General features: G+C 40.2%; 2 protein-coding genes across 2 annotated transcripts; one reads left to right on the top strand and one right to left on the bottom strand.

Moving 5' to 3' along the window:
- The first annotated feature begins 3,982 nt into the window (after positions 1–3,982).
- LOC121621671 (cytochrome P450 2K1-like) lies at positions 3,983–8,014 on the top strand. The gene is made up of 9 exons (XM_041958220.1): positions 3,983–4,189; positions 4,276–4,438; positions 4,565–4,714; positions 4,808–4,968; positions 5,186–5,365; positions 6,054–6,192; positions 6,278–6,459; positions 7,605–7,746; positions 7,827–8,014. Exons 1-9 carry the CDS (start codon positions 3,983–3,985, stop codon positions 8,012–8,014), a joined length of 1,512 nt encoding a protein of 503 aa, XP_041814154.1.
- Positions 8,015–10,936: 2,922 nt separating this feature from the next.
- LOC121622196 lies at positions 10,937–15,720 on the bottom strand. Its single transcript, XM_041959088.1, has 7 exons — positions 15,602–15,720; positions 14,675–14,986; positions 13,991–14,326; positions 13,519–13,626; positions 12,915–12,940; positions 12,408–12,479; positions 10,937–11,984 (listed from the first exon to the last, which is right to left on the bottom strand). Exons 1-7 carry the CDS (start codon positions 15,645–15,647, stop codon positions 11,889–11,891), a joined length of 996 nt encoding a protein of 331 aa, XP_041815022.1. The 5' UTR covers positions 15,648–15,720; the 3' UTR covers positions 10,937–11,888.
- Between the last annotated feature and the right edge of the window lie 9,388 nt (positions 15,721–25,108).

Genomic DNA, 25,108 nt, shown 5'->3' with positions numbered 1-25,108 from the left:
ACTTCCCTTATCCCGTGCGAATAAATGTTTTTCTATCTTGTATTGTGTACTTGTATTGTGTGTTGCCTATTCATTTGTATTTGTTTTAATTTTCTGACATTTCTCTGATATTGCAGATGCAGTAGATGTTTTCACCACTGCCCAGTGATCACAGTAAGAAGCATACTCCCATATTCATCACATGACACAATTAATCAGTTATCAGTTGGCTACTTACAGGCTGGATTGAGAACCCTGGTGTCTTCAAGTGAGCCGTAGCATGTCATTGGACTACACAAACAGTACTGTATGTTCGTAATACTGTTACCTTTATATGTTCATAGTACTGTTTTTAACATGTAATTTTTACATGTCATACTGTTTTTAACATGCAGTTTGTTCATGTGAAGTTTTAAATGCCATATTTACATTCAAGTAAAAGTAAGCTGCAATTTACCATTTAGCATATTCGTTTAACATGCAATTGTTCTGCATGTGAAGATTTTACATGTCATCGACATTCAAATAAAAGTAAAGTGCAATTTACGAATTATTAATTTAACATGCAACTGTTATGCATGTGAGGTTTTTAACATGTCATGTTAACATTCAAATAAAAGTGAAGTGCAATAAGAAGCTGCATTTTCTCAAACATTTTATTCACAGGATTGCAAAAGGTTAATTTTATTACAGTTTGCCTTCCATGCTTGTGGCCAGGTTCAAACAGAGATTTTGTGATACTTAAAGTCAGTGACAGTCTTGTAACATGTTTTTCTTACAAAATTGCCCTTTTAACTGTGTGAAATCATATTTTTAATAGATATGTATAAATGTATAAATAATACGAATGAATTATTCATTTAATTATAAAATACAGTGAAAGTAATTTTACAATAAATATCAGTTTACACTGTTTTTTTTATTTACGGTACAAAACTGTAAATTTTTGTGGCAGTAAATAGATGTTAATTTTACAGTAACATAATGGCAACTCAGCTGCCAGTTCTTTACCGTTTTTTTAACAGGTAAATTTATTACAGTGTGGCGTTGTGACTTCAAATGTTATGAAGAAGTGTAATGAGGGGGTGCACGTATTTTCAGTGCTTAATTGGTCAAACAACTAGTTAGCCTCGGGGCTGAAATAACTTGCTGATTGTTTATACTGTGCTTTTTGAATTTTGAAATAAAGTTCACAGTCCAAAAAAATGAACTAGTTCATGGTCAATTCTCCTATGTTTTTCTTAATGAGGTGCAAAGGCTGCAGATCTCCTGGAATGCAGTTTAATGAGTTACAAGTAGGTCTAGTTTGGCAGCTGTTGGCAGTGTCAACCATTGTTAATGATTTCGTTCTGATTATCATTCACTCATAGATATTATGCACATATAAAATACTTATAGGTTCTTAAATGTGGGTACAGCCAGGGTTTCCATTATCCAGTAAAACTGTTTTTTACAGGGAAAATAAAGTCCAACATATTTAAATCTCCACATTCACATTGTGTGGTAAAAATAATTTCAGAATTGTATCTGCAGGAATCCTTTCCATAATGTTGTCAGACACTTGGAATAACAATTTGAGCCAGTCAGTGGCAAAAACAAACTTTTAGTGGACGTGCATTGACAGTGAGCAAATGCCTGCAGAGATTAAACACAGCAGTACAACGACAATTTCAAAAACTGCTGTCTTCATTAGTCACTTGGACACAAAAAAACATGGGAAAATAGAGTCCATAAACACAGGTTATATTTGACCAGAATTCCTCCCATTAGTCCAGGACATTAAAATCTTTCAGGAAACGTGAACCGCCACCGATTTTTCTGTAATCTCTGGGTACAGCTGAGAAAAACCAGACAATGAGGAACAAGAGAGAAACAACTTGAAATTTTCTAGTGAAGGATAAATAGGTTTTGCAGTAAGTATTTTTCTAAATACTTGGCACCTACGGGGTACTGTCCTTGTAAGCAGAGCTGAACAGTTGACATCAATGCTCCGATATCTTGGTCTGGGCAATTAATCAAATTGTATTTTCAGTTCTGATTTTGGTTTCCAAGGATTGTGAAAACAATATAATCATCAATAATCTTACAATCAATAATCTTACATCTAATGCACGTCAGGTTCAGTGGGATTTCATTCTTGTCCCATCCCACAAAAATACTCCTGTCCTGTCCCAAATCCCATCATGATGTCCCAGTCACAGAAGGATGACTGCCGTTTCATCCCACCCTGCTCCCGCTTTGTGTTTGTTTGTTTTTACCCATGATTAGGATGGCTCCCTTCCCGCCTCGTCCTGTTGATTTCTTTTCCGGTTCTGATAGCGGGATAACTAGCGAAATCACGTGGGAATCCCATGACCCGATGTCAACCTCAAGGGCATACCAACACTCAGCAGGTGAATTCCATTAAAGATGCTAAAAAATTTAGATTTAAAACAGCAAAACTTACACTGACTGCATGAATCTCTTAAACAGAGATGACAGAACAGTAAAAACAGAACAAGTACCTGTTGTGTTGGAACCATTATATGGAGGAACAAAAATGAACAAATGATCAAAACCACATAGCTCTCCCCCTTTTTCATCTCGCCATAGTGTAACCTTCTGGCCCAAACCACTTTGCTAGCATAGGGGTTGCTTTTTTGTAGTAATCTTGCTCTAACACAATATTACCATGACTACACAAGCCACATCTACATTTAGAACTCAACAACAATTAAGCTAAGCTATGCTAAGATAAGATAAGATAAGCTAAGAAAAAATGCAGAGTGGATGCAGCAGTCTGTTGCAAAAGGAGCTCCTGAGGGCCCCCACTGTGTCATGCAGTGGGTGGGAGGGGTTGTCCATGATTGATGTCAGCTTGGCAACATCCTCCTCTCACCTACATCCTCAGTAGTGTCCAGAGGGCAGTCCAGGACAGAGCCAGCTCTCCTGACCAGTTTATTAAGTCTCTTTCTGTCCCTCTCAGAGCTTCCACAGCCCCAGCAGACCACTGTATAAAAGACTGCAGATGCAACCACAGAGTCATAGAAAGTCCTCAGTAATGTCCTATATACTCCAAAGGACCTCAGTCTTCTCAGGAGATGGAGACGACTTTGGCCCTTCCTGTACAGGGCATCACTGTTAGTGGACCAGTCCAGATTATTGTTTAGGTGTACACCCAGGTATTTGGACTTCTCCACGAGTCCACGATCTCAATGTCAAATCCCAGGATGCACACCGGTGTAGTCTGTGGTACTTCCCTGCAGAAGTCCATCACCATCTTCTTGGTCTTGCTGGCATTGATGTGCAGGTGGTTTAGTCAACAAAGTTGGTAATGACTTCCCTGTATTCTAAATTGTTCCCCTGTGATACACATCCAACAATGGCTGTATCGTCTGAGAACTTCCGGAGGTGGCAGCTGGTTGTGTTGTGTCTGTAGTCTGATGTGAAGAGGGTGAAGAGGAAAGGAGAGAGCACAGTACCCTAAGGAGCCGATGGTGAGGTAGTCGATGGTCCATGCAGCCAGGAGACAGTCTACTCCGGCTCCTTCCAGCTTCCCCCTCAGCAGTGATAGCTAAATCGTGTTGAAAGCACTGGAGAAGTCAAAAGACATGATCCTCACTGTGTTACCAGCACTCTCTAGGTGGGAAAGAGAGCAATGGAGCAAGTAGATGACAGCGTCTTCCACACCAACAGATTAAGACATATTAAAAACTCACCTTTCACAACTGCACAGCTCTGGAAGGATTATATAAGCAAAGATAAATGGGTCAGAGTTACTATCCAGACAAAGCATTGCCTAATTTATTCGTTTGACCTCTGTACAGACTTCAGTTACTCTCCACTTCAGATCACATGCCAACATTAAGACTTAAGAAAGTTTACAATGAGCCAGAAGTAGTTTGCTATTATTTGTGGTGAACTCTTCCCTCATTTGCAGATATAAAGGGCACCTCCCCCTATTCAACCAGTCACAGAGCCAAAGGCAGCAGGACAGGGAACAGGACACATTTTCTTTTAAGTCATGGCGATTTTAGATCTTTTTCTCCAGTCCTCCATTTCTGTCTCCTTCCTGGCGGCTCTTGTGGTCCTCCTGTTCATCTACTTTGTCTCCTCATTCAGATTTAGCCTCCAGGAGGATAGAAAAGATCCTCCAGGGCCAAAACCACTTCCTCTGCTCGGGAACCTGCTGCAGCTTGACCTCGCGAGACCCTACAAGACATTACTGGAGGTGAGGTTGCTTTCCTGTAGTTTGTTGTTTTGTGTGTGTGTCTAACATAAGTGAAAAATGTCAAGTCATTATGTACCTGTTCATAGCTTTCCAAGAAATATGGATCAGTGTTCACCGTCTATTTTGGACCCAAAAAAGTGGTGGTCCTGGCTGGATACAAGACAGTGAAAGAGGCTCTGGTCAATCATGCTGAAGAGTTTGGAGACAGAGATTCAATGCAAATAATGGAAGACAATAGTCAAGGCCATGGTAATGAAAAACAACAAAAAAAAAAAAAAACTGAGCTTTTCCCAAGTCGTGATCCTTCTCATGTTTACAACTCCTGCTCATAATCAGCTAATTACTTAACATATTTGTTGAAATGCTCAATCTCAGGGGTTTTATGGTCCAATGGAGATTCATGGAAAGAGATGAGACGCTTTGCCATGACAAACCTGAGAGATTTTGGGATGGGCAAGAAGGTGTGTGAGGACAAAATCATTGAGGAATGTGACTACCTCATTGAAGTGTTCAAGGAATTTAAAGGTAAGTGCTTCGTTATAACCAATCAGAAGAGAAGCACGGTTTAAAAAGGATTGTAAATCCAGGTGATTTTTCTTCCTGCTTTCCTTGTTGCAGGAGAAGCTTTTGATACGACTCAACCAATGAACCGTGCAGTGTCTAATATTATCTGCTCCATTGTATATGGGAGCAGATTTGAATATGATGACCCAGAGTTTACGTCCCTTGTCGATCGAACAAACAGAAATATTCAACTTGCGGCCTCTCCGTCAATACAGGTATGATTTCATATGATTGTTAAATTGAGACTTTCAGCATCGTGATGTTAATAAACAGAATGCAAAAAATGTAAAAATGAAGAGAAGAAATTATTTCATTTTTCACGTACCTGATTAAACTTTCCACATTCTGATATAGATAGATAAGACTTTATTAATCTCACACTGGAGAAATTTACTAAATCTTTATATACTGTATAATTTATTTTTTTAACAGATGTATAACCTGTTTCCATGGATCGGTGGATGGATCAATACCAAGAAGGAAATCCTGAAGTCGGTTTCTGCCAACAAGCAACAGAACTCACGACTGTTCAGTCGTTTGAAGGAGACCCTCAATCCCCAGATGTGCAGAGGCCTTGTGGATGCCTTTCTGGTCCGAATGCAAGATCTGGAGGTTGTTAATTGTATCATCAATTATCAAACCTGCTGCTGTTTTCATTGCTATTAAGATCTAAGAAAAAATAAAATATATGTGTGGTGCACAGCATTACTAAGTAATTCAGCATCTTTTTAGAAAAGGCCTCAAAGGTCTTTTCAGTTGACTTAACAGGCTGGAAAGCATGGAACTGTTAGGAGAACATCATGTTTCTGGATGGCTGCCCATTCATTCCAGCTGACTCCATGCACACACAAACGGCATGATAATGTACTGATAACACTCTTCATTTGTACTGAGCATAATGGCTTAAATTGTGTGGCACAGAGAGCAGCTTTGGAGTGTTGGTGGAGTTTTCCCTTTTTTCAGCATTGTGCATGGGAAAAGAAGTCTTTTTGGAACCAAACTCATCACTTGATTTTCAGGGCAAGTATGCAAAGATGGCTGCACAGCCCAGCACTGTTGCTGGGGGTCTGGGACCAGATTTTCTCATTCCTTCATACATTGACTCCTACTAGTTGAACAAGTTGTCCTGTCAAGCCTTCCCAGGCCCACAGTACAGTTTCAGTGACAAGTCATGAAGTGAAACCCACTCCATCTGCACCATTACTAAAAATTTCTCAGTGATGCATTCAGATTTATGCAACATATCAAAGTTCAGATACAGATTGCTTCACTAACTGCACTGATTCATCTTTTAATGCAGAAATCTGGGATCAACAGTCACTTCCACAATGACAACCTTATGTTGACAGTTTTGCATCTCTTTGCTGCCGGCACTGACACAACAGCAACTACACTGAGATGGGCACTTCTGCTTATGGCCAAGTATCCAAAATTACAGGGTAAGGAACTGAAGACCCCCAAAAGTCCAACAATATGTGCTTCATCAACACAAAATCATCTTAGAATAAACTATTCATGTCCCAGACCAGGTCCAGGAGGAGCTGAGCAGAGTGATAGGAAGTCGTCAGGTTCGTCTCGAGGACAGGAAGAACCTGTCCTTCATTGACGCTGTCATCCATGAGACACAGAGACTGGCCAACATCGTTCCCATTGTAGCTCGCAAAACGAGCCAAGACGTCACCTTCCAGGGCCACTTTATTAAGAAGGTAAGAACAAAACACCTCATATGTAGACCTGACCTGACTTGGAGGAATAAATTAGTACAGCAACAGTCAAACTCAATAAATGAAATTACATATTGAAATTTTCACAGTAAGCGTAAAAATATTCTTTTTTGTCGTCTTTAAAATGTATTTCAATCATTTTTCTAAAACGTACACATTTTTGTAATCTAAATGTAATTGAGTTTCTTCATTCATTTTTTTTTTATCAATTAGAGGGATAAACATTAGGTCTCTCCAAGAAAATATTAAAGTATCGATGTCTTCACCACAGTATAAACATGTCGTCTTAGTGTCTCCAGCCATCACCGTCTTGGCTGTGCCTGACAAAGAGATGGAGCGTGGATGGAGCTGAGGCAGTAATGTAAAAATTCACCTCTGTACAGTTGTCATGAATGGGGAAATTATCAATAGAGACCAAGGTTGTAAGCATATTTATTTCTGCTGTAAAGATTAATAATATTGAGGTCTATGGGGATTGACTTGCTTATGGAGTCTGCCTTAAGTGGAACTGCAGCTTTTAACACTCCCGCTGCTTGGGCTTCACACTTGAACATGTCAACTTCAAATGTGGGTCAACATAAGTCTTGATCATCTGAACAAATTCCTGTCCTGGGTAGGCAGATCCCATCCCAATTTGTAATGTTTCCAGTCAGGATGCTTTCTGTTGCTCCTCTTTAAAAATTCACAAGAACTTGGCAAAAAGATTTAAATTCATTAAGTTTCCTCAAGAAATACAGTCATTTGTTTACCTTGGTGGAGACGTGTGATGTCCATGACAGCTTCTCTGTGATGCTGATTCCCAGGAACCAAAAATTGCTCCACCTGCTCCACCTCAGCTCCACTGCTGTGTGTCTTTGCTTCTTTCTTTCTAAAATCAACAATCAGCTGGTTGGTTTGTCGACACTGAGCAGCAGGTTGTTCTCTGTGCACCACACTGCAAGACTGTTGATTTCCTCCTGACATCATTGTTTGAAATACGGCCGATGATGGCGGTGCCGTCCCACCAATCCGAACTGCCTGGGGTCTGTGTGTGAGGAAGTCCAGTATCCAGCTGCAGAGTGTGGAAGTCAAACCCACAGTTGTAATTTGAAACAAACAAAACTTTCCTCTTTCTGTATTGTCAACAGGGGACCGCAGTGTATTCTCTCTTGACATCTGTTCTGTATGATGAGAGTGAGTGGGAGAAGCCACACAGCTTTTATCCTGCCCACTTCCTGGACAAAGATGGAAAGTTTGTCAAGCGAGATGCCTTCATGCCTTTTTCTGCAGGTTGGTGAATGTTGCCATCACTTCTTGTAGTTCACTTACTTGCAGATGTCATGAACAGTTTGCTTTGTTTTCTCTCACAGGTCGCAGAGTTTGTCTCGGAGAGAGTCTGGCCAGAATGGAGCTCTTCATCTTCTTCACCACCCTCATGCAACACTTTCGCTTCACTCCTCCACCTGGAGTTTCAGAGGATGAAATGGATCTGAGTCCACGCGTGGGCTTCACACTCAACCCTTCATCTCATAAACTGTGTGCTGTTTCCTGTATGTGAGCAGTCAGGCTTGAAAATGCTCCTGAGTGAGATCAACATCACTCATAAAGTGAATCATCTAGCTTCACGTGTCTCATGTTCCCCATGAACTCTTCCATGATGAACGAGCTGTAGGTACCACACAGAGGCAGCCATCTGTAGTGGCTAGTCCATGAACGTTTCATCTACGCCTTGTACCCTGTCCTGGAGCAAATCAGCTACATCATGTAAACACATTCATTGAAGAAAGACGAAAAAGTCACATTCATTTTCGCAATTCTAGAACAATTATTAGCTTATTAGCAGTATTGGACAGTACATGAGCCATTTAGGATTATGTCAGAATGCAAAAAATGAAAAAGACTCTGCTGCAGAGTTTGTTCAGTTGAGTTACTTTTGAAGAAGTTTCAGAATAAAGATATCTGACCCAGAACTGACTCAACTCAAAAATGTAATTTTTGCATAGGAGTTACACTTGTTATTCATTATCTGGTCCTGTCATAGATGAGCAGTTTGTCTGTTTGAGAGTGAATTTGATCATATGTGGAAAGGAACCTCTGTGAAACTCAGTACCTTTTGTATCAAGATCAGATCAATAATAATGTTTAAACTGTGACACTAGGCAGTGTATCCTTAATGAACGACCGAGCCTTTTGAGAATGGCCCTTTCATACCGAATCATGATACTGTCACTTGTTATCAACGTTTACCAGTGGAATGTTTGCATTGGAGTACGCAGACAATCCAGAGTCCAAAATCTGCATCCAGAATCCACATCCCAGGTGTAGTCTGGTCACCTGTGTTGGGCTGTTATACAGCCAAGCTAGAGCTAAGTAGGCTAAGCTAGCACATAGGCTTACCAGTGTCACTTGCTCCAATGTGGCTCGCTCCAGTCTAACCGCTAATGTTACTCACCAGTGGAGTCGTCCAGTCCAACTCATGGCAAGGAGCAGAAACCCCTCAAATTTCTCAGATCGATCTGACAAGCTGACCTTTAAGAAATTTAATTTAAGTATAGAAAAGTCACTACAAGTACACGTTTACTTTTTGTGCTTAATTTAAAGTATGTTTGACATACACTTTGAAAGATTGTACTTCTAAATAAATGCCATTAAGTTCCATTTAAATGTATTAAAAATTAATATCCTAATTCTGAAATTCTGTGATGTGGTATATCAAAGTACTGTGAGGAGTAAATGCTGCTTGGTCCATTACAGATTCATCCCAGTTTGATGCAAAAGAGTGGACTGTAATTCAGACAGTGTTATACTCCGTGTGCAACAATAGTGAATTTGTTAAACACTAAACATTTATGTATCTTGAATTAGTCAGCAGTGGCATGGACTCAAGTTTGTCACATGATAATCACAACAAGCTTTAGAGGATAATGGTTTACACCAGGGGTTTGCAACCTTCAACATCAAAAGAGCCATTTTGGCCACTTTCCCAAAAGATAAAATTCACATGGTGCCATAAAGCCTGTATGACCCCTAGAATGGAGGTGACACAGCATATAAAGTTTTTCTAGTTAAGCTCAATAAATATCAAATTACAAAGACAACTCAACTGATATGAACTGTCAGATAAGAGCCGGATCAAAATACTCTAAGTCACAAGGACGAGGTAAACAGGCAAGGTAACAAGACTGGACTGACATGAACCATGGATCATACAAGACAATCTGGCACAGGACAAGGGAAACGCAGACTATATATACACGAGGTAAGGTGGGGACAGGGCGGGGCAGACAATCAGACAGGCAGGAAACACACCAGGAAGTCAAGGGCCTGAAAAGAGAGGGAAGTTAGGTTTCATAATAAAACAGGAAGTGCTAGACAACAACATGATGCCAGTGAACAAAACCTCAACAAACACGGCACAGAAGCACGACTGTGAAATAAGATGTGCTGTGACTGGTCGGGGTCATACATACGTAGTCTTGCCAGTCACTCATGTGATTATATAGTAGTGAAAACAGACTAATGAATATTGTATTCCATTTGTGCCAACAGATTTGGCTAAATCTTACACACTGGACCCTTAAATGAAACCAGCAAATGTGACACTTAATTTCTCTGTTCCATCTGATGATTTATTTGTCTTCATCAGGATTCATTTTCTCGTCTGAAGAAATGTGATTTCCCAATAGGCATGACTTGATTGATGATTTTATTTACCCAGTAATTTGGATTTTAATTTATTTCTATATCCTAAAAAGTTTCATATGTGTATTTTCCACAGGGGACCGCAGTGTATCCTCTCCTGGCATCTGTCCTGAATGATGAGAGTGAGTGGGAGAAGCCACACAGCTTTTATCCTGGAGAATTCCAGATGTTTTTGGTGAGTCAGATCATTTGGTTCCGCTCAGAAATAAGAGACGACTCTTTCAGCTACCAAATGGCCCTTCATGTAGCAGCCAAATTCAGCAGATTTCTGACCTATGATTGGTATGACTGTGCATTTATCACTTAGATTATAGCATAATTTTACATGTTATATATATATGTATATATATGTATATACTGTATGTGTGTGTTTATATATATATATATATATATATATATATATATATATAAGTACTCAGTTCTAATATGAATAAGTGCTATTATACCTTCATCAGTGACTTATTTAATGCTTGACCTGGGGTTGGATAAATGCTAAATGCTAAAATGCTCGCGATGGATCTCCTAGCGGCGGCTTCTACATTTGCTGCATTACTGATAAATTTCTTCCTGCAGTGAAGTGTGTGAACTTTCTGTTGTTTCTGACTATTTGAGCACTGGTTATACTGGGACAGAGAGGCTAAGAGGACTGGTTATACTGGGGCGAATAGACTAAGAGCGACAGGAAATATGTTGTAAGAGCTCTGACACAGCAGGGAGGACCATAGAACTGCCAGTTCCTTAATTTTTCAAAACCACAACACAGGACACATGATGAGATGTTGCCATGCAAGGATTTGCATGTTTATTCCTCACGTTACACTTTGGTCTGAGAGAGTGCGGTAACAGGATATTCTTACAAAATAAGAAGTATTATGAGAAATACAAGCAGTCACCACCCTTACTGACAACACAGTAGATAACAACACCAACAGTAAACGCTGCATTCGTTCATCCTTAAATTGTAAAGACAGTTCCAGGTTTATTACATTAAATAGCAGGCAAAGTGTAAATGACTGTAGTAAACTCTAGCAGGTTCTATGTGATAACTATGATTTTGCAGTGATTAGCAACACTTTCGGAGACAAACGGCAGCTTATATGCCCGTTTTCTATTATTTACATCCTGCAGTAGCTTTTTGTATTGGTCTCCCTTACCCGATATACTGGACACCAGTGGCTGGCGCCTTACAGCGGCAAAATGTATTGTGGCATATATCTGAATGGCAGGTCCAAGGCGAGAGGCTGCAGTATGCTGAGCAGGTTGCAAAGCCCTATCAGTCAAAGTATTGATTTTGGGATATATAAATACTATTGACCTTGTCATTTCCTTTTTTCTCAGATGTCTTCTCATATGTGGTCAGTCACATTCAACATTTACGAACCTTTATTTTTTGTTAGTCAAATAAGTAAGTCACATTATGATACTGACACACATCATTTGTCTTTGCTGACCTACAAAGACGCCATTCATTGCAAAAGAATCACAACACAATCCAAGTCTTTCTGAAAATCAGAAAGTGGCTGAATAAGAGTTCACAAAGTGCTTCTACCATCAGCGTGAGTTTCAGAGAACAGCAAAGCAAAGCAACACTACTAGAAAGAAATACTCATCTTTTCATCCCTGAGTCCCGGATCCAAATATCCACTTCCTATCAGACAGAAAACACACTGGCAGCAGGTTTTCTGAATATGACATGATGGGAAGTTTCATTTCCTTTGATTTATTTTTGGTTAGCTGACGTAGATGTAGAGGCTGCTGGGATCATTGTCTGCTTCTGTCTTCGCTGCTGTCTTGACTATGGAATAAGTGACCTCCTCCTCTTTGACCTGCATGACACAAACTGGATGTTTTACATGATTCACATGCAAACTTGTTATTTACAGTGACCTTGTGATTAGCTGTCTGGTTTCTGGTAAGTCATTAATTTTTCATGAACTTGGGAATGACAAGGTACCCCTCACTGCCAAAAGTATATGGACACCCAAATTATACAGCCTACTAATACGCTATCTGGTTCTTCTTCCACACCTAACTGTGTAAACCATTTCTTTATGAAGCTGGCTGTGCGCGGGGGCGACTGTCATGCTGAAAAAGATGCCACAAACGCTGGCACACACAGTCTGAAATATAATCATACTTTTGGCCATGTGTTGGTGTAAACATGAGCACATTAATAAGAAACTATGTGACTGCGCTCCAAACCAAATTTAAGATTAAGCCAATAAAACCAGGCGCGTCGAGTCACTCACCTTTTTCTGAGGGCAGGCTAGCTGATTAGCATGGCTAACGGTGACGTAGGTCAGGCTGTTCTCTGCGTCATCCTGAGTGCAAACAACAGTGGTAATGAAGCACAAACAGAAAATGCACACTGCCTGTACTTAACACGTGTGGTAGAGTTTCTCAAGCTCATGTGAAAATGGACACAAGTACAACTTAACTTTGCTTTTGCAGTGGAGACAAGTAGACTGTCTACATTAGCATTGTGGTAATATAGCAGTGAGCACAGCTGTAAAAACAAAACTCCAAAAATGTGGATTCACCTTACAAAAACAGAACGAATATATATATTCGTATATATATATATATATCCCTCAAATGAATGAAAGAAGGATTTTTCTAGATAGACCAGGTTTATTGATACATCCGGATAGGTTGGTATTCTTGCATCATGAGACAAGCCAGAGACCAGATCACATGAATATTTTTGGGAAGTATCTCAGTTGGTATTTTTCTTGTTATGGTGTCACAATACTCACAGGGTGTTGGCTTGGTTTTTGAACATCTGGAACAAAAGTTAAAAATTCATAGATTAGTCATCAGACACTCTCTACATAATATACATGTTAACATTTATACTGAGGCCATGGAATATACTTGTTGTTAATTGGCTGGCAAAGGTCCTGTGAAACTAAATCACCTCAAACACAATGCTGCCTCTAGTTTGCTATATATGAAATGCAAGATATATTATACCACAGGTAACCATAGCAACAGTATTTTTCACTTCATGCAAAGTTAATTCTCTCAAAATTATTAATTCAATATTAACATAACAATTTTTTGTCCTGACATAGCAAGGAATGGACAACGTGGACTATTCACATATTTATTTCCAGTAAATACAATTTTAATTAAGTGGAGCGAAAAGTATTCACATCAAACGAGCCAATCAACTCACATTTTAGTCAAAAAGTCCGAAAAGAAAAACGGATATTTAAAAATGAATACTTGTCCTTGCAGCTATCATAACAGGCTCATATGTTGCTCATTTATCATAGCATAGCATAGCATATCTCATATTGTACACCATGTGTATGACATTATGTTTAACAAATACTGTACTGGCTCGCTTTGACTGACCTTCTGTCACTTTGGCTCGCTTCCTGTATCTGATGAGAACAGCAGTGATGACAACCAGCACAACCGCCATCCCGAACACTGCACCCAAGATGATCCCAAGAAAGGGATCTGTGAAACCGGGAAGCCAGAGAGGTGGAATTCAGAACAAAATATGCAATGCACTCGATGGAAAATGCGTGACCTCTTGAAATGCATCGAATGATGTCTTCAGGATTTACATGCAAGTGACCAGATACAGTTTTGGTCATATTTTGATTTTCATCTCATCTTTTCTGGCTAATTGTCTCTTATCCCACCTGAGAAAAAAGGTGTGTTGTCACGCTTTATCTCTACAGTGTTCTGATCAACAAACTGGCAGGTGAGTAGAACATCATGTTAGAAATGTTAATAAGAATACTTTATCTCCAACATGTCAACCTTTGAGGAACCAGCAGGCAAAGCTTTGTATCTGTTGGGCTGCACATTATCTCACCTGAATTAGATTTTTCTGCCTCTTCATCTCTGCTGCCACCTTTGAAGTCAGGTGTGTAGTCAGCCTGTACCTCCACATTGTTCTCCTTATCAACCACCTGGCAGGTGTATCTCCTGTTATGGCCACTCTGACGCTTCACCAAGAGATAAGAAGCACAGTTCAACTGTTCGAGGAACTCGTACCCGACACCTTTACCACGCAGCACAGCTCCTGTCTCATCCACCCAGCGGATGCTGTTCAGTTTACAAGTACCAAACTCAGTGTATCTCAACAGAGAGCACTCTAATGTGACTTCATCGTCCCTCTTTGGATCAGCGTCTGCTGGAGACGGAGAGACTGAGAGAAAACAAATGATAAATGATAAGACCCTGAAAAGTTTCTCTTCATCTCTGTCATCATTGTTCTACTGAGATAAAATATGAAGGTGGACTAAACCAAATGGAATCAAGGCCTTCAGTGACGCTTCAACAAGGCAAATACGATGAAAAAAGCAAAGCAGAAGAATAATATCAGCATGTCAGTCACTGTAAACTGGTTGAAAAAGCCTCAGTGTGGCCTCCTTTAATAAGACGAAGGATCGAAAATAAACATGTAAACTCATCACTGTCCACCTTAATCAGGACACTGACTGATCAAGCTGACAGACAGCGTGCTGTCCTGAGCTTTAATGGAAATGAGACTCACTTGTCAGAACACTTAGATATGTAGATACATCCAGATCAGTGTAGCCCCACTGCCGACAGGTGTACAGACCAACATCCTCAGCAGTGATGTTGTTGATGACCAAAGAGCAGGATGTGTCCAGACTCATCCTGGCAGCTCGGCCTGAGCCCACCTCAAAATTTCCTTGTTGAACCTCAGTGAAAGTGTGAGCTGGATATCTGTTATAAAGCCACGTGATGGTGGAGCATGTTGTGTCAGAGGGATCGTTGCAGGTCAGAGTGGCATCATGTCCAGCTCTGTTGTTGATGAAGATGGTTTTTCCACTGATGCCTGCTGTAAAGAGAAGGAAACCACATAAAATCATCTGCATGGACTCTAAATATTTAACATGAGGATTTTATTTCAAAAATGAAACATAATGATTGTCCAGTTCTGAATAGTTTTTTTACATTTGCAGCCACATCATTGATGTCTCAGTGAATGAATCGTGGGCTCTTTGGACTAAAGATTACCTCCACTGTTAAAACTACAACAACAAGGCATCACACAGCCAATCAGAACAAAGAAAGGTCCACTCAGATCAAATAAACACTGTAGATCTGATCTAATTGTCTTTGTTTGTTCACTTCTATTATCCTGTCCAATCTACGTACTAACTGTGTCAAGTGTAGTTATTTCAATACATCTTCTATCACATTGGTGGAGTTAAAAGAAACTGAAGAGCAAACATTTGACCATTACTTTCCTGTAATTTATACAGACTCTACAGATATAACCCTGACTGATATGACCGCTCATTTACAGGCCACAAGTCTCATCTTAGCTCATCAGCTTCTAAATCTGGAAAATACTCACTTGTTCCTCATAATTTTTTCCTCTATCTCACAGTCATGAAAATGTCACTTTCTGTAAAATCCGTCACATTTAAATCAGAAAACAGAGATTTACCTTCGAACTGAAGCACGAAAATAAGGATTAACTCCAGCAGAGACATTTTGTGCCCATTCTCTGTCAGCAGACGGACGTTGTGACACTTTTCTTCTCGACTCCAGATCTGTAGGTGATTGTGTTATTTCCTCTTTGTGGTTCATTTTCTGAGTGAAGATAACTTTAGACGCAGCCTGTCCGAAGTAGCAGAGAGTTAGGCTGACATCACTTCTGTGTTCCCTCTGAGCAGACTGGACACGACGGCCACAATTAGAGAAACTTGTTTGCTTCACAAACTGCAGTTGTTTCCGTATTTCAATTACGAAGAAATTCCATTTTAAGAGCATTTGACTTCTTGCTTTGAAATCCATCTTCAACAAGTTGACTCAGCTTGAATTAATAAGATGTTTTGAATGACGGCAGGTATAGATTAAAAGTCACTTAAATTAACCTGATCACATTCTACAGATGCTCCAGGAAGTGATTAGACTTCCTCAGAATGTGTTCATACACACTAATCAGGCAATGCTTTGATTAGCTGGATAATGGTGCATTTTGGTATCATCCAAAAGGATTTCCAAGTGTTTTCCATTTTACAGAGTCCTGACTTTTCTGGAATCAGGGTTGTAATTAATGTGATGTATGTTCCTCACAGCACAAAGCAATGAACATGTTGAAAGTTCCATTCTGTCATCTCAGTGTTGCAATCAAAAGAGGAAGTTTGCTCCAGTTTGATGTCATAATGTGTGTTTCATTAATACGAGGACTGTGGATTTTGTCCCCCATCACTTACACTGGAATCACAATAGGACTATAGGTGGTCAGTATGGAGAGCAGGAATGATTACAGCAGCCAAATACTGGTTCAATGTGTATGTGGGCATGTAAATATTGTATTAAGATAGACGTGAAACAACATGAACCAATCCATTAACTGTGCAGCTGCAGTAAAAATGTACGAGGCAAAAGCAACAAATATTGTCTGTAGAGTAAGACTGTGTTGTTATGGAACTGGTTTTACTGGGGCGGCTGTGGTTCAGGAGGTAAAGCAGGTCGTTTACCAAATGCTGGCGGTTTGATCCCCGGCTCCTCCGGTCTGCATGAAAATCTAAACTTCCTGAAGCTCTGAATGACTGTGTGTTTAAATGAGTCCGCCCTGTCCAGGATGTCTCCGTCTCTTACCTGGTTGTGAGTTTGAGGCCATTGATCCTAACCCTGACTTCTCATGTGAGATTAACAAATAAATCATTTAACTCACTGGATGCAGACCTGGAGGCTGCATGGCCGCCTTGACCTGAAGGGGTGGAAGTGTTAGGGTCTAGCTAGCAGGACTCCTCCCTCATCCCCGTGTCCTGTTTGTCTGTCTTTGCTTGTGCATCCGGGCGGGTTTGTCTCAATCAGGGCATGATGACCTCGTTTCCTCCTCCCACCAACTCACCTGCACACCTGCTGCCAATCGTCTCATCAGCTACACCTGTAGCCTGCAGGAGAGAAACCCCGGTCCTTCGCTCTGCCTGACTCTCCCAGGTCTCTGCAGTGTCCTTCTTTTGTCTTTGAACCTACCTACCTGCTATGTCCTGATCCTGGTCGGTCTCCAGTGTTCTCCCTGAAGATTGTTTCCAGTGCCTGCCCTGCTCTGCTGTTTGCAGAGCCAGTCCCCCTCCATCACTCCACATTTCCACCACTAACTAACCTTATATCAAACTGCTCTTGGTTAAACTTTACGTGGTCTCCAGAGTTATTACCTGCTCTTTAAAGGAGGCGGCAACTGAATGGGAAAACACAGCTACTGTATACATTCAAATGCATGATAATAGTTAGGCACAGTCAGATTGAACATATATACAAGATCCACCACCACCAGACTGAGGGACAGCTTCTTCCCCAGAGCTGTCAGAGCTATCACCCCCAGCAGCCCCTCACTGGAGTGAGAGACTGTCAGAACTATGAGCCACTGCACACTGCACTTTACACCTTCACCTCCCCCTTTCACCTTCTGTGTACTTAACATTTAAGTACACACACGCGCAACTAAATGGTCAGCCATTGCACTCAGCATACACATTTCAGTATATTTCAGCTGCTATTGGTACATTTAATTGGTATATTTTATTGTTTATTGTTTAGTATATTTTTATTGTGTGATGCTGGCAAGGCTCAAAGTACTGGACTTGCACGACTCAGACACTTCTTTCAAAAAACAAAAGGCTTCACACCGATTTATTACAAAAGTCAAGGTGATATTACAAAATAGAACAAAAGGTGTCAAAAATGCAAAGTACAAAAGAAATACTAAAGCACAACGAAAAGCACTAAGGATATTCTCAGGAGACAAAAAACAAAAACAAGACTCTTTTACTATAATGGATAATCACGAGGATGAAACGCTGGACTGATGTGTAACACAGGGTTGGCACGAGACAATCTGGCACAGGACAAGGGAAACACAGACATTATAAACACGAGGTAACAAGGAACAGGTGGAGCCAATCAGGCCGGGGCAGACAATCAGACATGCGGGAAACACCAGGAAGTCAAGGACCTGAAATGAGAGAATTAGTTTTCACAATAAGACAGGAAGTGGAAGACAAAGACCAGACACTAGTGAACAACACCTCAACAGACCCGACGAGACATAGCATATTGTCTTAGTCAATTTTCATTTCTGGTATATTTTTTTTTTGCATTTCCGAATATTTTTACTGCATGTTGGTTTATTTTATTCTAGTATCTTTTATTTTATAATCTTTCTTATCTTTCCTATCATCTTGTTTCTAACATGGGGTTGCAATGCAAATTTCACTGACATGTCATGCTCAATGACAAAAAAGGAGTCTTGAATCTTGATGGTTAACAGAACTGATGTTGATAAAAAATAAACAGTAACTAATTATAAAAGAAAATGTTGAGCTCAACTGAAAAGTCAAAATGGAAAACGGCAGCTATACAATCATTCAAAATCATTTCAAGCTCAATTGATTAATTTATTTGCTGCAAATGCCTGTGACTTACAAACAGCTTATACAGCACAGCAAATAGTTGCATATTGTGTTTACACATCCAGCAGACCAGCATCCCATCTGGGCTGTGCCTTTGTCCACCTGATGAATGCAAGGCCAACATTCACGCTTCTTTTAGCTCTGTTTTGGTCTCCACCAACTCCTGAGAAACACATCAAGCAAAGCTTTCTGCTACTGCTGGAAACTGAACGACATGCTAAATATGCCTCAAAATGAAAAAAATTAGCTCAATGAGGATGAAAAGATCTGCAAAGTTTATTATATTTCTCTCTTGTGTTGTTAATCCAGCTGACGCTACACGGCACCTGTTTGTTGGCACAGGAAACAGTCCAATTCTTTGACAGAACAAAGAGAAAGCGTGAACATAAAGTAATCGTTTTAACTCAAAGCGTTGATGAGTCGCGGCTGCGATTGTATTTGACTTTCCGCCGAGTTGCCGTTGGTGTGGATGTTGTTGATCAGTGCAGTCCAGTGGCAGCAGAACACGCTTCTACATTTTCATAACTGACTTTGTCGTCATCCCGATGCACCTGTGAGGTACAACACAAAAAAATGAGATCCTGAAAAAGTGTTTCAAGGGAAACAACAGACTCAAAGGAAGAAGTCACATCTTTAATTTTCAAAAAAAAAAAATTAGATGTTTTAACTCACATTGTTGTCATTATGAAGAGGTTTTGTGTTCCCTGAAGGATTAAAAAACATTCAAATTCTAAACTTAGAATTTTATTTTATTTATTCTCATTATTTATTTTATTAAAAAGCTGTGTCAAATTATGGTCTAGATTTCCTCACCTCTGTTGCTGACGACAAGAACAGTGATTATAATCATCGGGATCAGTCCTGCAATTTGCAGAACCAACGTGATGTAATCTGTTGAAGACAATTTAAAAAAAAAAAACATGTCAGTTAGTAAATAAGAACAATATTTAATCTGTTGCAGAACAAAAAAACTGTAGTTTATCTGTAAAGAACATCACGCAAGAAATGGCTGTTATGAGAATATTCCAACATGTCAGCCTTTGAGGAACCAGCAGGCAAAGCTTTGTATCTATTGGGCTGCACATTATCTCACCTGAATTAGATTTTTCTGCCTCTTCATCTCTGCTGCCACCTTTGAAGTCAGGTGTGTAGTCAGCCTGTACCTCCACATTGTTCTCCTTATCAACCACCTGGCAGGTGTATCTCCTGTTGTGGCCACTCTGACGCTTCACCGCGAGAAAAGAAGCACAGTTCAACTGTCCGAGGAACTCGTACCCGACACCTTTACCACGCAGCACAGCTCCTGTCTCATCCACCCAGCGGATGCTGTTCAGTTTACAAGGACCAAACTCAGTGTATCTCAACAGAGAGCACTCTAATGTGACTTCATCGTCCCTCTTTGGATCAGCGTCTGCTGGAGACGGAGAGACTGAGAGAAAACAAATGATAAATGATAAGACCCTGAAAAGTTTCTCTTCATCTCTGTCATCATTGTTCTACTGAGATAAAATATGAAGGTGGACTAAACCAAATGGAATCAAGGCCTTCAGTGACGCTTCAACAAGGCAAATACGATGAAAAAAGCAAAGCAGAAGAATAATATCAGCATGTCAGTCACTGTAAACTGGTTCAGTGTGGCCTCCTTTAATAAGACGAAGGATCGAAAATAAACATGTAAACTCATCACTGTCCACCTTAATCAGGACACTGACTGATCAAGCTGACAGACAGCGTGCTGTCCTGAGCTTTAATGGAAATGAGACTCACTTGTCAGAACACTTAGATTTGTAGATACATCCTCATAAGCGTTACTCCCCTGCCGACAGGTGTACACACCAACATCCTCAGCAGTGATGTTGTTGAGGACCAAAGAGCAGGATGTGTCCAGACTCATCCTGGCAGCTCGGCCTGAGCCCTTCTTAAATTTTCCTTTTTGAACCTCAGTGAAAGTCTGATATGGATTTCTGTTGTAAAGCCACGTGATGGTGGAGCATTTTGTGTCCGAGGGATCGTTGCAGGTCAGAGTGGCATCATGTCCAGCTCTGTGGTTGATGAAGATGTTTCTTCTAGTGATGCCTGCTGTAAAGAAAAGAAATTACACATTACATATAAAATTATCTGCATGGGCTCTAAAAACTGTAACAAGAAACAGTCCAGAACATAACTGTAGTGTACCGTTTTCACACTTTTTGTACAGATTAAACAAACAAGATAAGATTCCCTGCTGAAAAATGGTGGATTGCTCCCTCCTGGTTGGGAGTGAACATGAAGAGGTTTGTTTGAAATGAGTTTCTGGCCATTGCAGTTGATGCCATCTTTTTTATATGTACGCATTTGTTACCGTGTGCAAAGTATGAGTTAAGTGCATGCAGATAACACACACGATTAGAGGACTATTTCCTTTTGTCAGTTTTTCCTCCCTTGAGACCACCTGCATTGTGCTGCTACATTGGCACTTCATACACTTCAAAGTATTTATAAAAAAAATGATCTAATTTTATTTCTTTACTGGTTTCAAGTTCTTTCTTCATTTAAGTTACCTGACACAGTCATTGTGTCTTTTACACAGGCCATAAAAATTGCTCTGTCTTATCAACATTGCGGCTAAATCTGGCTAACTCAAGTTGTGGTCCGTTACCCAACAGCATGTGGCCAGGTGGGGAAATGTTGTCCTTTATCAGCACTGATGGCATAAAGTCGACTGTATCTTGGGGTACAGCCTCACAGTGTTGAGGCTGACCAGGAGATGTAAAATGAGCATTGTAGTTTCACACAAATATGTGTGCCAAGCATTCCAACATATTACCTGATTTCAAAGCTCTTTTTCTTTATGTTATTGATAGAAAGAACCAATTTGATTTTCGGATTTTTTTTCTAATCTATAATGCTAAGAATGAAAGTTTACAAATGAAAATCTGAGCAGTTACCTTCAACCAGAAGCAGAAAAATGAGGATTAATTCCAGCGAAGCCATCATCTGCTCTCTGAAAACAGTGACATTCTGCAAGGCTTTTTATCTCTCGTACACAACTGAAGGTGATGATGAAATTTCCTTTATGCGACTGAATTTCTGAGTAAAAGCTATTTATAAAGCAGCATCACTCGTCACCCAGCATGTCAAAAAATATACAGAAAATGCAGTGGAGATGCATGGGTTTTTAGACAGTAAATGGTTAGCTATCAAAACAGCTGACATGAAAGAAACAAGCACCTTCATCCTGCATCTCTAAAATCTTGCTAACTCTTGTGATCCTTGCTAGCATCAGTGGATTTGTTTGTTTTTCATTAGCAACAGAAACAGACTTACACTCCACAGCAGGAAAAGCACACGTAAAGCCAATAACAGTAAAGTAATAGATAAAAATTTTGGTAACCAAGATTAGTCCTAACACATACGCAGGGTACAGTTAGCTTAGCTTGGCACAAAGAGTGAAAACAGGTGCAAACCAGCTAGCGTGGCTCTGATAAACCCTAACAAAGTCCACGTATCATTTAAGTTCCGAGCAAAGTGTGGCACAGAGTCTCCCATAAAACTGTAATTTGATGATTTAACATGTCGGCATATTGTGTTACGGAGAAACTGTTTCCCTCTGTTTCGAGCGCCATGTTTAGGCTACTGCAAAGACATAAGGATGGTAATTGTTAACATTCTTATGTCTCATCTCACTCTGGCAGAATAAGCGTATTTCACCAAATTTTGAACTACGTCTTTATTATTAGCTCAGTTCCAGTGTTTATTACAATGCAGCGATTAATAATGTTATTGGCTACACCTGTGTGTGACAACTTGAAATGTCTGCTGTGAAAAACCTCTATTCAACTGGATTTCCACTTTTGTTGACTCACTCAGATTGTGTTTATTTGTTAATTTTCCCTTGATTTGTTTACTTCTGCCATGGGTAAGCAGGCTTAGAAGTTAAATGGTTTCTTGTGTGTTTTAATTGTGTTCATTGTTGATGTACTATTAGGTGTCTAGACAGGGTGTTTTATTTTGAAAATGTACCAGATTCTCTACACCGTCGGACTTCCTGTCCTTCCTGTTCCACTGAGAATACGAGCTGGCACTATTTTTAGTGGACGATGCCTCAATCTGCACAGAGCAGATGGAGATGGACATTCACAGGAAGTCATTAACAGGAACGTTGTAGAGAAGCTAATACATTTTCAAAATAAAACACCCCCAGGGGCGAGCCCCTCATCTTGAAAACCACTGGATTATGACCATTAGGTAAGGTTGGTGAACCTTTAGAATCAGCCAAACAAAAACTTGATTAATTAATTAATTGAATATTGTTAAAAGAATATATGAGAATATTATATATAAGAATATTGTTGCTTTGGCTTGTCAAAACAGTGAATTTTTTTGGGCAATTTTCAAGATTTAAAGATGCCTTTATGTTTTATTAAGTGGTAAAACAAAGGATTTCTTGGTACATTTTATATATAAATTTCTGTTTGCATTGCATGAGAAAACAATATGAAAACACTGGAGAGATTGGCGTAAAATGTTTTTATTGTTGTGAATTTACTCAGCATCTTTTAAATGAAATGTACAGAGTAATGTCATCTGCATATAATGTGTTTCCAGCATTTAGCAGAGAACATTGTTCAACACATGAATTGCTTGACTCAGTGACTTGCAGTGACTTAGTCCAGCAGCAGCTTCACAGATAAATACAACGAAACATTTACATTTTTAAATAGTGGAGTACATTCAGCCAAATATATGCACCTCTACTGCGGTTTGAGTCACTGTACATACATCCAGGATTAAAGGATAAGACTGATGCTATTTTATGTTTTTCATCTTGTCAATAAATCCCATGAAAAGATCGTCAATCAATCAAAACATATGTGTTTCATTCAAAACAAAACAAAGCAAGAATACTAAATTCCACACAAAAATTGCTTGGACATTATTATTATATTTCTATCCCCTACCCGAACCAGGGTTTGCATCCCCACACCCTGCTTTTATTGGTGCAGTTGGCAAGAGACAGGGGTAGAAGATGGTAGAGAAGCACTCGGCAGTTACATGTGGCATCTAGGCCTGTGGTAGCATTGTAGCAGTTAACAATAGCTAAAGCAGTGGTAGTATGATAGTATCTTAGCAGTTAGCATTGGCACCTAGCAGTTAGCATTGGCACCTAGCAGTTAGCATTAACAGTATAGGTGAATCTAGCTGTATTGTCTTCTTCTCTTCTTCTTAGCAGTTAGCAGTTAGCATTTAGCATTAGCTAAATGGTAGCGTCGATACTGGATTGTCTTCTTCTGTACTTCTTAGCAGTTAGCGGTTAGCATTTAGCATTAGCTAAATGGTAGCATCGGTACTGGCCACTACCTGGAGCATTTCCTAAACAGGCCTGGGTCAGTTGAACGTGGCAGTGCTGTTTGGATTGTGTAGGAGCAGTGTGAACTGGCACTCGGGGGGGTGACTCTGGGATGCCAGAGTTCACCGCCTAGCCTCCTGGAGGTGTAGTGGGACTAAGTAGGCGAAACACTGTTGAAGGGAGGTATCCACCTGATGACCCCCAGAGACGTGTTAGGGATCACTGCTCTTTGGCATGTATAGAGGCAGATTAGGGCTCCAAGGTTCTTCACTGAGAATGAATCCTCTTTTTGAGCACAAGTATCTTGTGTTTAAATTAACACCTTTTTAGAAGTTGCCAGAAATATTTGGATTCGCCATGAACTCACCTGTGGTGAGTTAGAGCTGCCTGCTATCGAATATCACTCATTCAGCCAGTTTAAACAGAACAAAGTGCTGTTTTGTGTTATTGTGTGAACCTGATGGAGTATAGATAAAATCAGAGAATTGCCTGAGAAGATCTGAAGATCATAGCCCAGCATGAACAATCTCAAAGCTACACGTCCATCTCCAGAGACCTTGATGTTCCTGCGTCCACCATGCTTAATGTTATCGAGAAGTTTAAGGCTGATGGTATTAAACCCAGACTCCCCTGAAGAGGAGGCAAGAGAAAGGTTGACCAAAGATGGCAGCAAAGGATTGTTTGAATGGTGTAGAACAGACTTTGGACAAGGGCAAAACAGATTGAGGCTGACCTTCAGAGACAAAGAACACAATGCAATGAGGGGGGGAACTGGTGGGAGAGAAAGGAGGAATCCACTGCTGAGAGGGAGACACAAGAAAGTCAGGCTGGAGTTTGCCGAAACACACCTGAACAAGCCAAAATCCTTCTGGGAGAATATCCTGTGGACAAATGCGACCAAGTTGAAGCTTTTTGGTACATGGTATAAACTTTGGTACTATAGTCTGGTACTGGGTGCCTTGAATCTGTGTGTGACATCATGAAATCAGGAGATTACCATGGTATCTCAGAGTGCAATGATCAACCAGTGTCACAAAGCTGCAACGCCATCAGAGGTCACAAGTCCTCCAGCAGGACAATGAGCCAAAACACACACCAGGAAGCACCCGGGAACGGCTGAAAAGGAAATGCTGGATGAAGGTGGCCAGCAGTGAGTCTGGATCTAAATCCAGCTGAACAGCTGTGGGGAGATCTTAAAAAA

Source organism: Chelmon rostratus, chromosome 18 (assembly GCF_017976325.1).
Source record: "Chelmon rostratus isolate fCheRos1 chromosome 18, fCheRos1.pri, whole genome shotgun sequence".
Taxonomy (NCBI): domain Eukaryota; kingdom Metazoa; phylum Chordata; class Actinopteri; order Chaetodontiformes; family Chaetodontidae; genus Chelmon; species Chelmon rostratus.
This window is presented reverse-complemented; position numbering and strand designations above follow the sequence as displayed.